The sequence below is a fragment of the Apodemus sylvaticus genome, chromosome 16 (assembly GCF_947179515.1).
Source record: "Apodemus sylvaticus chromosome 16, mApoSyl1.1, whole genome shotgun sequence".
NCBI lineage: Eukaryota > Metazoa > Chordata > Mammalia > Rodentia > Muridae > Apodemus > Apodemus sylvaticus.
The window spans coordinates 17,421,113-17,433,612 of NC_067487.1; the positions used below are offsets into that span (position 1 = coordinate 17,421,113).

Sequence of the window (12,500 nt, forward strand, 5' to 3'; positions counted from 1 at the left end):
AAGTCTAGTAAGGGAGGGAAACTCCAGCTTAAGAGATGGAGAACATTAACATGGGAGGCACAGAAAAGGGCTCGCCATCTTAATGCTCTCAAAGGAAGGGCTGGCGGGTTCTGACTTACAGCGTGCTGATTGTGTAACTTCTCCAACAAAGTGCTGTCTGTGGCTTGAGGAAAATGGCTCTCTTCATTGATTAAGGCAAGGAGGCCGAGTTTCTACAGAGGGAGAGACAACGGTTGAATGAATTAGCGGTGGGATGTCTTGTCTTTTAAACCACTTCAGAGCCCCAACCCATCCCATCTCCACAAGTCAATACTTAAAAAGAGAAACGTCACTGCCATCTTGGGGCCTTAAAAGATTCAGAATGAGACAGCACAAAGGAAAGATGAAATTCTATACAGGCCTTCAAAAATGGGACCCACTGAAATGTGATGGACGAACCTTTACAACTGGCCCGTCTTCCAGGCTACAAGGCTGGGCTGGCACTCAAGACCTAAGAGAGGCCAGTTCACACACACAGTGCTGATTCGAAATTACTGAGCTCAATGGGACAATAGGCCGGAGGCAGCCAAGTGCTTACATCCGACCTCGTGGCATTCGCAGTGTTTCCAAACGGCCCATTGTGCTCTCCACGTTCTCATCTTTGATGTGCATGTTTGCACAAGTTATTTTGTTCCCATAAACATGAAGCCGCCCCGCTGGACTCCCTGGGGACTGCAAGCATTCATTCTTCAGTCAGCCATTACCTTCTCGATCAGGTCGAGGCATTCGCCGTTGTCGATCCAGTCAATATCTTCCCACACCAATCCTTCTCTGGGGGAAGAAGAAAAGGCCACGTGAAATTAAGACACACCTTCACTCGAATGTGCTTACTGACTTAAAAAAAAAAAAAAATTTTGTTTTTGCCACCCCCCCCCCCACAGTTGGCGCTTGTGTGCCTACCTGCTATACTCTAGTTGTTCTAAGGAAAAAATGTGTTTGTTGAAGTATTCCTGCAGCTTCTCATTTGCATAGTTGATATTGAACTGCTCAAAGTGGTTAACCTGAGGGAGGGAGGGAGGGAGGGATACAGGGAGTCAGCGCTGCAGGAGAGAAGGGTGCAGGGGAGACCACTCACGGATGCCACGCATCTAAGGAACCATGCGGAAGGGCAGCTTCTAAACAGGAGGCGCTGTCCCGCTCTCCCCACGCGCACCTCGAAGTTCTCAAAGCCGAAGATGTCAAGGATGCCGATGGACTTGAAGTCGTCTTTGCCCTTGACCCGGCTGTTGATCTTCTTGATCACCCACTCAAAGCAGCGCGCGTAAAGTGCCATTGCCAGTGAGTCTCTGCTGTCTACCGCCTGCAGTGGGCAAGGGAGGCTGTGGCAGGAGGCAGAACCGGCCCACCTCGCCCCACCCAACTGTGGGAAGGACCGGGTGTCCGTGGCTTAGTGACTCAATAAGGGTCAGCCCAATTTACTGACTTGACAGACCCATTCATAAAGACCTGCCTTCCAAACTCAACTTCACATGTCCAGTTATAGAAAGGACTCCAAATCTATATATATGAATACTATATGTGTGTATGTATATATTATGTATATATATATACACATATATACATCTACATAGATCCATTTGCATATTGATAGTGAATGTGTGTATATAAATATATATAAAAACATATTATTTAGATATATATTAAAATTAGGTTTAAACAGTGAAACCTTATTTTCTTAGTTTTTTTACTCATAAAGGTTCTTTTCCTTATGGGATAACATTTTTTTATTTAAGAAGGATTAGGTCAGGTGTGTTGGAATATGTCTTTATATCTCAATACAAGGGAGGGAGAGGCAAGTAGGTCTCCATACATTCAAGGCCTGCTTGGTTTATACAGAACATCCCAGGGCGGTCAGGGCTACATAGTGAGATGCTATCTTGAAAAGAAAAAAAAAAAAAGATAGGTGAATTAGAAAGGGCGGGTGACACGGCTCAGTGGGGGACAAGTATCTGACACCAAGCCTGAGGATCCTGCTGTCAATGCCCAGGAACCACATGGAGAAAGCCAACTCCCACAATGTGTCCTCTGCTTTACACACACGCGTGCAAGGCACACACGTGAATAAATAACTGGAAGAACGACTGAGAAGGAAGATGGGAAGGGCTGGTCATTTTAATGGAAACCATCAGTAGTGGAGGCACAGAGCAGGAACAGTGCTTTCCAGTGCTGCCCGATGGTGAGGAGGAGACCGTCCAGAGCTTCCTTCAATCAGTGCTTACTCTGCAGCAGGTGCTAAGTACTTATACCAAGGATTTGTTTGCTTATTTGTTTTATCTTCATAAGAATCCTGTGACTTGATTGTAACTATCCTTGGCTTATGGAAGAGTTAGCCTTAAGTGGAAGGATCAGGCCGCAGCCTCAGCTGCCCTGTACCAGACCCGAGCTCATCAGAGCTTGGCTGCTCCATCACTATTTCCCAGACTGGGGTATCCTTCCCATTTGGCCCACGAGCCATGCATTTGAATGGTTCATTGTGATCACGTATGCCAAGTAAAGACACGGCTGGGAAACCCCACGCTCGCTCGACGGCATCGAGGGCAGGAGCCATACCTGCTGAACACTGAGAGGCGTGAGGATCTCTTCTCCCCTGAGGAACATGGATCTCTGGGTCAGCGCATCTGTGAGCTGTGTTGGGTCCAGCCCAAGTAACTCTGCAGACCTACCCAGAGCTGAAAGTGAAGGAGGAGACACAGGTGAGCCCAGAGTCCCTCAAACGCCCTGGATGCTGGACCTCAGCTGGGTTCACATCCAGCCACGTATGGCCACACAGAAAGCGGAGAGCAGGCTTGAACTCTCCAGGCAGAAATGATGGACACGTCTCATGTAACGTAAATGCTTTCTGCCTGTAGCAACTTTCTGTAATGTCCTACAGGATAAAAGACAGCTAGATTCTCAGTCTCTTTCAGAAGCTTATACATTTTTATGCATGTGTCTGTATGTTCATCTGCCTGTCTGCATGATACCTCGGTGAGTGCACGTGCCTTCAGAGGCTAGACGGTTGTGATCCTCCTACTGCGGGTTCAAAGACTCAAACCTGGGTCCTCTGCAAGAGCAGCAAGTATTCCTAACTGTTGAGCCATTTCTTGTATCAGCTTTTAAATTCAGTTTGGTAAGATGCCCTGTGTCTTATAATCTCGTAGAAGCTTTTCTGTTCTGGTCAGAGAAGGGTAGTGGCAAAGCCAGTCCCTTGGGTGCTGCCAGTGAAAATAGTCACAGACCTCTTCAGCATCTCACCGTCACCAGCCATCACTTTGCCCAGTATTGAGGCCTTCTGCTTTCTCACAGAAAACCACACTTTCATCAAAATTCTGGGAACAGCTGATGGAGTGGGACCCAGATTCAGTGGATACATCTCCAACACAACTCGTAGCAAGTACCTTATTGACTGCGCCATTTTCCCTCTCAGATAATAAATGTTTTCTGTCTCTTGGGGTTTCTTTTGTTGTTGAGACGTGGTCTTGTGCGCAGTTGCCTGATTTGGCAATGGCCTTACTCTGTAGCCTAGGCTCACTGGCAACACACCATCCATCCGCCTGTGTCCTGGCACCAGGCCTGTACTACCACACCTAAACCCACCACAGGATTCTTAATGCAGTAAATATGAACAAACATTTCGCACATATACAAAGGTTCTGCTCAGAGAGACAGAGAGACCCAGACATGCACACGCACACACACAGAGACAGAGAGAGAATATGACTGCACGTTAAACTATGCACACGCACTGCCTGAGGACACCAGAAGAGGGTGCTGGTTCCTCTAGAAACAGAGTACAAAAAACAGGTCCCCTCCAAAATCCACCAGTCTCTCAACTTCTAAGCCCTTTCTTCCTCTTTAACTGTAAACAAAGGCTTTTTAGGCTCCTAAGACACTGAGAGAAACTATGTGGGACTCAAACACAATAAATACTGATCAGGGAAAACCAGGCTCCTGGAGAGACGCTTTTACCCCAGGCACATCCAGTACCTAACTGCTGCAACAAGATTTATTGCTTCTATCAGAAACTTTCTCAAAAATCATATTATATATAAAATGTATTTTTTTATTTATTTATATTTATTTATTTAAAGTACTTCAACTAATATTTTATATGTTTAAGGGACTCTACTAAAAGGCAGTCATAGTGCAAACGGATAAATAGCAGGAGGGACAGCTGCCGGCAGAGCCCTGACAGATAATTCTGAAAACCACGGCAAAGTGTGACAGCGCCGGACTCCAGGTTTTCCTGTATCAACTATTTGTTGCTCAACTGCCTACTTATTTGGCCCATTTTCCTTCTTAGTAAGAACAAGAACAGACACCAAGCCCAGGTCAGAACCTTGGACTCTTGCCCTGACACCTGGCATCACACAGGTGGAGCTCCACAGCTCCTGAGCGGGACACATGTGCTTAGCATGTCTGAGGGGCCGAGACCATGGGCTCGAGCGCCAGCACCGAAAAATGGGGGAACCTGTAGCTCTTTTCTGGGGTCCAGAAAACTTTCTGTAAGAGACCGGGTGCCAATTTTCTGGGTCTAATCTCTTATAAGGAAAACACTGAAGGGCAACAGGATTGGGGGTCAGGGGTCAGGGGTCAGGTGTCAGGCATAATCTCACCTGTTTTGAAGGAAATCTGTGCCCCTCCAGCAGTGATAAATTCTATGTTGCCGAGATGCAGTATTCCTGCCAGCAACCTCAAAACCTCCCGGACTTCCTCCTTACTGAACTGCATGACTTCCATTGCCGCCTAGAAGAAAATGAGAAACCGTCCATGACTGAGTTAAATTATTAGGTATAGTTCTAAAAACAAAAAGAATAAAAAACTGACGGATAATCACTGACTTTAACAATGTTCCATGTTCAAAAAAGAAAAAATATCAGAAATGAAGAATGCCTTCAATACATGGCCATGTCTGTGATAGAGAGCCTCCTGCTCATGCTACTAAGTGGTCTAGGACTCACCGCCATCTCAACATGAACAAGATGCTTCTCTCCTCCAATATTAAAGCACGACAAACATTGCTGTCTTTATATAAACCGGGGAGGTAAGAGGATATGCAGTGAAGTAAGGGCAAGAGATGTAGTGAACAATTAGTCATTTCTTATTCTCAAGACTTTGAAAACAAAGTTAAAGACCAGGCCAGAAGTCAGCAAAATAATTAGTAAGTACCTAGGCTGTGCAAATTCCCCTTTCCCCTATGACTTCATAAGCTATCACAGCAATGTGTGTCCATAATCCCAGCATCTGAGAGACTGGAGAAGACAATCACCACAAACGCACGGGTAGACTGGGTTATGTAGCAGGTCATCATCTTAATAATCAAAAGAAAATCCTGTTTTTTTTTTCCTTAGTAGATTTTACAGTGACCGAGGAAATGAACATTCGTCGAGTCACCCACCTAAGGCTCTACAGTACTGAAAGGAGTAAGACTTTCAATCAGAAATTTCTATCAAGTGAGAACGCCCAAACATGGTTCATAAAGAGTTACTGGGGACTGGGGAGATGGCGCACTGGGTGAAGCGCCGGCCATGCAATCGTTACACCTGGATTCCAGTCCCCAGACCACGTGAACGCTGAATGCAGTACGGCGATTTGCAGCCCTAGTGTGCTGGGTGATGGGGCAGGGACCAAGAGAACAGCTAGCAGACCGCGAGCCAACCGGAGACCATCTCAAACAGGGTGGAAGTCGCCTGCTGACACAAAAGGTGGTTCTCTGAACTCTAAGTGTGTACCATGACTCGTTAGAATGGAGTGCAGGCACTCTAAGCAACTGCACATGTGCACACAGACACATAGACACACAAACAATCTTGGTTGCGGATAGAGAGATGGCTCAGTGGTTTAAGAGCACTGACTGCTCTTCCGAAGGTCCTGAGTCCAAATCCCAGCAACCACACAGTGGCCGGTGGCTCACAACCATCTGTAATGAGATCAGATGCCCTCTTCTGGTGTGTCTGAAAAGCAGCTACAGTGTACTTACATATAATAAATAAATAAATATTTAAAAATAAAATAAAATGAAAAAAAGGGGCCAATTGGTTGATCTCTCTCTCTCTCTCTCTCTCTCTCTCTCTCTCTCTCTCACACACACACACACACACACACACACATACACACATACAAAGGTTGTATATGAAAATGTGAAACAGGACAGAATTAATATGTTCATTGTACTAATAAATTTTTAACTATTTTTCCTTTTTTTCCCCCAAGACAGGGTTTCTCTGCATATCCCTGGCTGTCCTGAAACTTTCTCTGTAGACTAGACTGGCCTCTAACTCAGAGATAAGCCTGCCTCTGCCTCCTAAATGCTGGGATTAAAGGCATGAGCTACCATGGCCCCATTTAACGTCTTTGTTCACAAGTCTAATCCTAACCCATTACTGAATTAGACTATGGTGACAGTGGTGACTGAGTTAATCACAGGGAATTTTAATAGCTCCAATAACTATCACCAGAGTAGGCATGTGGAATAAAACTCTTATTGAGAAGCTTTATTTGCTGTCTCGATGTTTTTTTTTGTATAATTGTTTACTAAGCAGTTTCCCATCACCTCTGGCAAGAGTAGCTGTATTTTAAGCTTTTGTAGTTATTTTATTTTATTTTTTATATTTTGGTTTTTTGGATTTGTATTTGTTTTTTTTTTTTTTTTTTTTTTTTTTTTTTCTAGACAGGGTTTCTCGGTATAGCCCTGGCTGTCCTGGAACTCACTCTGAAGACCAGGCTGGCCTGGAACTCAGAAATCCTCCTGCCTCTGCTTCCCAGAGTGCTGGGATTACAGGCGTGCGCCACCACGGCCCGGTGTATAGTTATTTTATTATCTCAATAATATAGCTCAAAATTGAAATGAAAATTCTGGGAAATTCTCAATATGGCCTGAAATTCCCAATACCAATCTAGTTATAAAACAGAGTTACACAGAGATCTTTTTTCAATAGAAGTTTCTATTAAGCACACAAAATAGATGCCTGTGAGCACGATGTGTGTGTGTGTGTGTGTGTGTGTGTGTGTGTGAGAGAGAGAGAGAGAGAGAGAGAGAGAGAGAGAGAGAGAGAGAGATGTGGTGCTAAAATTTGTAGAAGATTGTCACCCTAGCAACAAGTGTGTCACACTAGACACTAGGGGTAAGTGGCCCTTTCATAGAGCACAGGGACCTTGGCTGAACCCTGACCCTGCTTGAAAGGTGGAAAAGAAAGCTGTTGGGACTTCATAAATGAAAATAAGTGCTTTGGTAGTGATGTATCAAGTAATGCATTCTGTTTTATATATGTTATATGAAACTATTTCATGGATGACATTAGCTCATGTTGATTGGAGGCTATTGGAATCAAAGTGGAGTTCTTTGTGTCAAGTCACAACTGGCTAAATACGTTAAGAAAGGCATGAAGGAAGGACTCTGCTGACCATATATGCCTGACAAGAAGAATTTCTGTAGAAGTGTTGGCACGCATGCCCTCACAGGATGGACTACAAGGATCTCTTTATGCCACCCACACGCTGCTTCCTCAATAGCCTTGCTATGGGTCCCTACATAAGGGATTGTAATTTGAAAAACACCTCTGTAATCCTCACTTTGAAAACCTGCCCTTACTGGGCAATGGTGGTGCACGCCTTTTAATCTCAGCACTTGGGAGGCAGAGGCATGCAGATTTCTGAGTTAAAGGCCAGCCTGGTCTACAGAGTGAGTTCCAGGACAGCCAGGGCTACACAAAGAAACTCTGTCTCAAAAAACCAAAAACCAAACCAAACCAAACAAAAAACAAAACACCCCCAAACAACCAAACAAAAAAACAAAACAAAACGAACCTGCCTTACTTCAGTATCCTTAGCTAGGAAGCTGACATACTACTCCCTCTGCAGGGCCATGAGAGGACCAACTTTTTTTTTTTGTTTGTTTGTTTTTGCTTTGTTTTTGAGACAGGGTTTCTCTGTGTAGCCCAGAAGACTAACTCCTTATTTCCCCAGAGTCTCTTCCACTTCTTGTTTTGCTTTTGTAGGTTTTTGAGGCCACAGTCACATGTGGCACAGGTTGGCTTTGACCTCAATATACAGGGAAGGACGGCCTTGAGTTTCTAATCCTCCTGCCTTAACCTCCTCATAGAAATTTAGGTGAAACCGGGCAGTGGTGGCGCACGCCTGTAATCCCAGTACTCTGGGAGGCAGAGGCAGGCGGATTTCTGAGTTTGAGGCCATCCTGGTCTACAGAGTGAGTTCCAGGACAGCCAGGGCTACACAGAGAAACCCTGTCTCAAAAAAACCAAAATCAAAAATCCAAAAAACCCCTCAACTCCACCCCCCCCCCGAAAAAAAAAGAAAGAAAGAAATTTCGGTGAGTGCTACCACACATGATTTATGTAGTGGAGTGCTGGCACTGAGCTCAAGATGCCAGCAAAGATGCTGACAAATCATCAACGCTCCACACCCGTTACCTGTTCTCCAGGTCAACAAGGCCCAAGTTTTCCAAGATTCAAAGAAAACACACACACACACACACACACACACACACACACACACACACACACACACACACTTGTTTGAAAAGTAATACTAATTCATGTAGCATGAATTTGCTCACACATGCACACACATGCGCACACACACAGATACGCACCAATCAAAACCCCTGTGCACACTCATTGAGGTCTCTGAAGTCTAGAGATCTTAGCAGTGGTCCACAGCCAAGGATGCTATAAATGTGCAGTGTTGGTGACATAAGAGAACAAGCAGGCCACCCTGCATGGAAGTCCCTGGCTACTTCACACACATTTCATAAGCTGCCATCTTGGGGGGGCCAGATGGAGGCAGTAAAATAAATTAGCTGTCATTCTGACTTGAAAAGGCTTTCAAATCTCAAGTTGAAAAATTTATGGTGCAATTTTGAAGGCTATATTAAAACTGGCTATGACACTGAGCATACATTCTTTGCCTGCGGTCCACGGAAGAGCAGGTGTCCTCCCAGACAATAATCAAATAATGATTAAAAATCATATGCTCCTTACGAAAACATAGCATTCAGAAAAATGGCACAGAATATAAAAATCATAGAATTGTACCATGTAACAGTAACACTCTGAAACAGTTACTGTTTTAGCATTTCTTCCTCTTATAACTGCCATAGTGTGCCAGAGAGATGGCTCAGAGGTAAAGAGTACTGACTGCTCTTCCAGAGGTCCTGAGTTCAAATCCCAGCAACCACATGGTAGCTCACAACCATCCGTAATGAGATCTGATGCCCTCTTCTGGTGTGTCTGAAGACAGCTACAGTATACTCACATATAATAAATAAATTAATTAAAAAAATAACTGCCATAGTATATGACATATAAAATAATTTCTTTTTTTAAAAGGGATTCTATAAATGTATAAGGCCTATTACTATCTTCTGCCCTCCTTCTTATATAAGAAAGTTTGCAGTGTTTCTAAATGTTATACTTGACCACGTGTTTTACATGCTAGAAGGGGTCTTACTACGTATATAATAAGTCACTTTAAATACCAATCCCTAATTCTCATAAGTCTGAGAGGAGGGAATCCTTGCTGTTCCCAGGAAGGAATGTATTTCCGCCGTCTCTGTCAAAGCTGCACATTTTTAAAAAGCCTTGCTTAGAACTCCCCGAATAAAACTAAATGGTTAAATAATAACAGGAAAATGTCACACTTACAATCTTAGAAAGAGCACCTAACTTCTTTATTAATACTTATGAAGGCTAATACTAGTAAGTAATGGTCAATTGAATATTTACAGACCTACAAGGATATCCATAAAGAGAATGTACAACTAGGGTACATGAGTCAGGAACATCATGCCAACTTCATATGTACATTTTCCTGCCTTTCAACCTGATCTATTGTTTTGTCATAAGATCGGATTTCGAATACCAGCACTTGTTATTTCAGTGTCCCCTTAAGGCTTAAACACTGCCTTAGAAAGACAAACAGAAAGTAATCTTTTCGTGCAGGGAGATGCTGCCCCTAGTGGTCATCCCAGGCAATGCACCCCGGTGGCCATGGCTCCCTGGGGCCTGCAGCCAGACTAAACTAGCTAATTACCTATTTGTCTATAGCAACAGTGTCTTTTAAGGGCAGATTATTTTTTCTTCAGTTTCAAGAAATGAGCATAAACAGAAGAAATGCCAAAGGCTAGCTCTTTCCCTTGAGTCCTCAAGAATAAGGATGAGTGCTAATTTCAGTGCATGCTTCTTCAGTTGGGAGAGAGAAGACAGCTTTGCTGTGGAGAAGTGTAAGGCCAGAAGAGAATGCAAAGACAAACCACAGCTATGGCTCAGGACCCATGAGGCACTAGTGCCAAGAATCCCAGAATATATAAAATTCCACAAAAGCCTAACCTAGCTCTGCATTTACAATTGTGCAGCATTTGCAGAGGACCCACTTGGACAGCCTGCATACTTCATTTATAAGCAAGGTTTGTTTTGTATCCCAGGCTAGCCTTGAACTCACTAAGCAGCCCAGGCTGACCTCAAGTTTGTATCAGTCACCATGCCTCATCCTCCTAGCGCCGAGACCCCAGCATTTGTCACTGTGCTTGGCCTCAGCCACCTCTAGATTCTCTATGACATGAGACACAGGGCACGTGCTACGTAAACAGAAGTGCCGGCATTGCACTGGTTTTGTAGATGCAACTTTTCTCTCTTCTTTTGAAGTATTTTCTATCTGAAGTTGGTTATCTTTGGCGATGCAGCACTCAGAGGTATGGGGTTAATATGATATTTTAAAAGAATACGTCACAAAATCCAGCTTTCCTCTCATGACTACCCCGAGGGAACTGAGAGATCGCTGTAGTTTAAGTTGTCTGTCTTCATTCTGTTCTGGCCCATTCTGTAATGGGCTTTTCTCATTACAAGCCGCCTGCCTTTTAGGTTCCTAGACCCTGTCCCTCTGAGGTATATCTGTAGAGTGCAGTCTTCCTGGGTGCCAGAGGCAAACTCCTGGCCGTGTGTGTGTGTGTGTGTGTGTGTGTGGCCCCAGGTTTGATCCTCATAACTGAGGACAGATAGAATAGTGACAGAGTTAATGCCAGGGAAAGATAGAAGAGAGACAGAGACACGTGGCTCTGAACAGAGACGAAGAAGGAAAGGTAATCACATCAGTGCCTCGTCTGTTTTGAATTTCATTTTCCCCCCTTTTGCTTTTTGAGACAGGGTCTAGGTCTGTATATTAGGCTGACCTTACACTCAGGGATAGTCTCCTGACTCAGCCTCTCAAGAACTAGGATTGTAGGCATGAGCCACATTCCCAGCTTGAATTCAGTTTCCAACTTCAATCCCGATTATATGCATGGGATAAGGAGAGTTTATGTGTGATTGATAGGCATTGTGAAATCATGTGGTATTCTTTGTGTGTCACCTGCTGGGCAGCGAGACCTCAGAGGTTCCCTGAACTGTAGAGGATGCTACTGTGGCCCTTGGTTACACACCAGCTCTGGATGGTGAGACCTCATTGCTGAAGACACCACACGTTGAATAAACAGAGAGCCGCTGACCTTTGAATGACTTCAAAAGACAAGTCTAAGGTGTCTTGAAAGCAGGAAGACCTGGCTGTTGGCTCAGTCTGGGATTTGGATACTCACACGTCAGCTCTGTCATGTGTAGGTAAGGGCAGGCTGCTCATCAGCTCAGTAGCCTCCCGGAAGACGCCATTCTAATAACCTGACGTGGTTATCAGGAGAGGGCTAAAGCCATGTAATGTTCGGGAGAGTAAGTGTACGCATCTCTCGGTATGCACTGGGATCGGTTCCAGGCTCCCCTATAGGCATCACTGCCTGGGAATGTTCAAATATGTGGGCACGGCCTATAAGCATTCTCTATACTTTTATCTCCAAATTACTTATAATGCCCAATACGTTTTATATATATATATATATATATATATATATATATATATATTACACACGCGCACACACACACACACACAAAACCATTATACTGTACGGTTTAGTAAACAGCAATGGGGGGAAAAGGCCTGAACATACTGAGTACATTTAAAAACATGGAAAACCCGCTTCCCTCTGCTGACAGTTAAACATGAGTCCGTGAGCAGTGGACACACAGGGATGTCTGCGCTTATGTCTGCTATATTATACACGACTATATATAGATGCGCCATGAGTCAACCCTGGATACACTGCATTCTAAAGCTGAGGGCTCTGGCAAAGACACTGAGCCCACAACGATCTGACCCCCAGTCATACTCAGACAGGTTGGCTGTTCACAGTGTACGCTAACCGGGCTTATTCGATGCACGACTGTCCAGAGGCTTTGGGAAACTGAGAGTCGCTAGCAACTGCCGCCACCATGAGCTGGACTCCAGATCAGCACTGGTAACTAGAACTAGGTCCAACTAAGAGGCTGCAGGAACCGGATCACAAACCAGTGGTTACCTTGTCCCATGGCTACCAGAACTATTTGTCAAAAGAAACCCTACTATAAACTCAAACCTGGAGAACTGTGACTGGGTGGGGCAAG

The 12,500-nt window shown here is 44.4% G+C and overlaps 1 protein-coding gene across 2 annotated transcripts in view; it reads right to left on the reverse strand.

Moving 5' to 3' along the window:
• Myo10 (myosin X) overlaps nucleotides 1-12,500 on the reverse strand; it is a 207,179-nt gene that overhangs the window by 80,616 nt on the left and 114,063 nt on the right. Inside the window, exons 10-15 of one of the 2 annotated variants that reach the window (XM_052159434.1) lie at nucleotides 4,635-4,764; nucleotides 2,590-2,708; nucleotides 1,193-1,339; nucleotides 940-1,040; nucleotides 744-810; nucleotides 120-212 (exon numbers count right to left, since the gene is read on the reverse strand). In XM_052159434.1, coding sequence (XP_052015394.1) covers nucleotides 120-212; nucleotides 744-810; nucleotides 940-1,040; nucleotides 1,193-1,339; nucleotides 2,590-2,708; nucleotides 4,635-4,764 — 657 coding nt within the window. The remainder of the gene's footprint in view (nucleotides 1-119; nucleotides 213-743; nucleotides 811-939; nucleotides 1,041-1,192; nucleotides 1,340-2,589; nucleotides 2,709-4,634; nucleotides 4,765-12,500) is intronic. The other variant, XM_052159432.1, reaches the window with a different exon arrangement.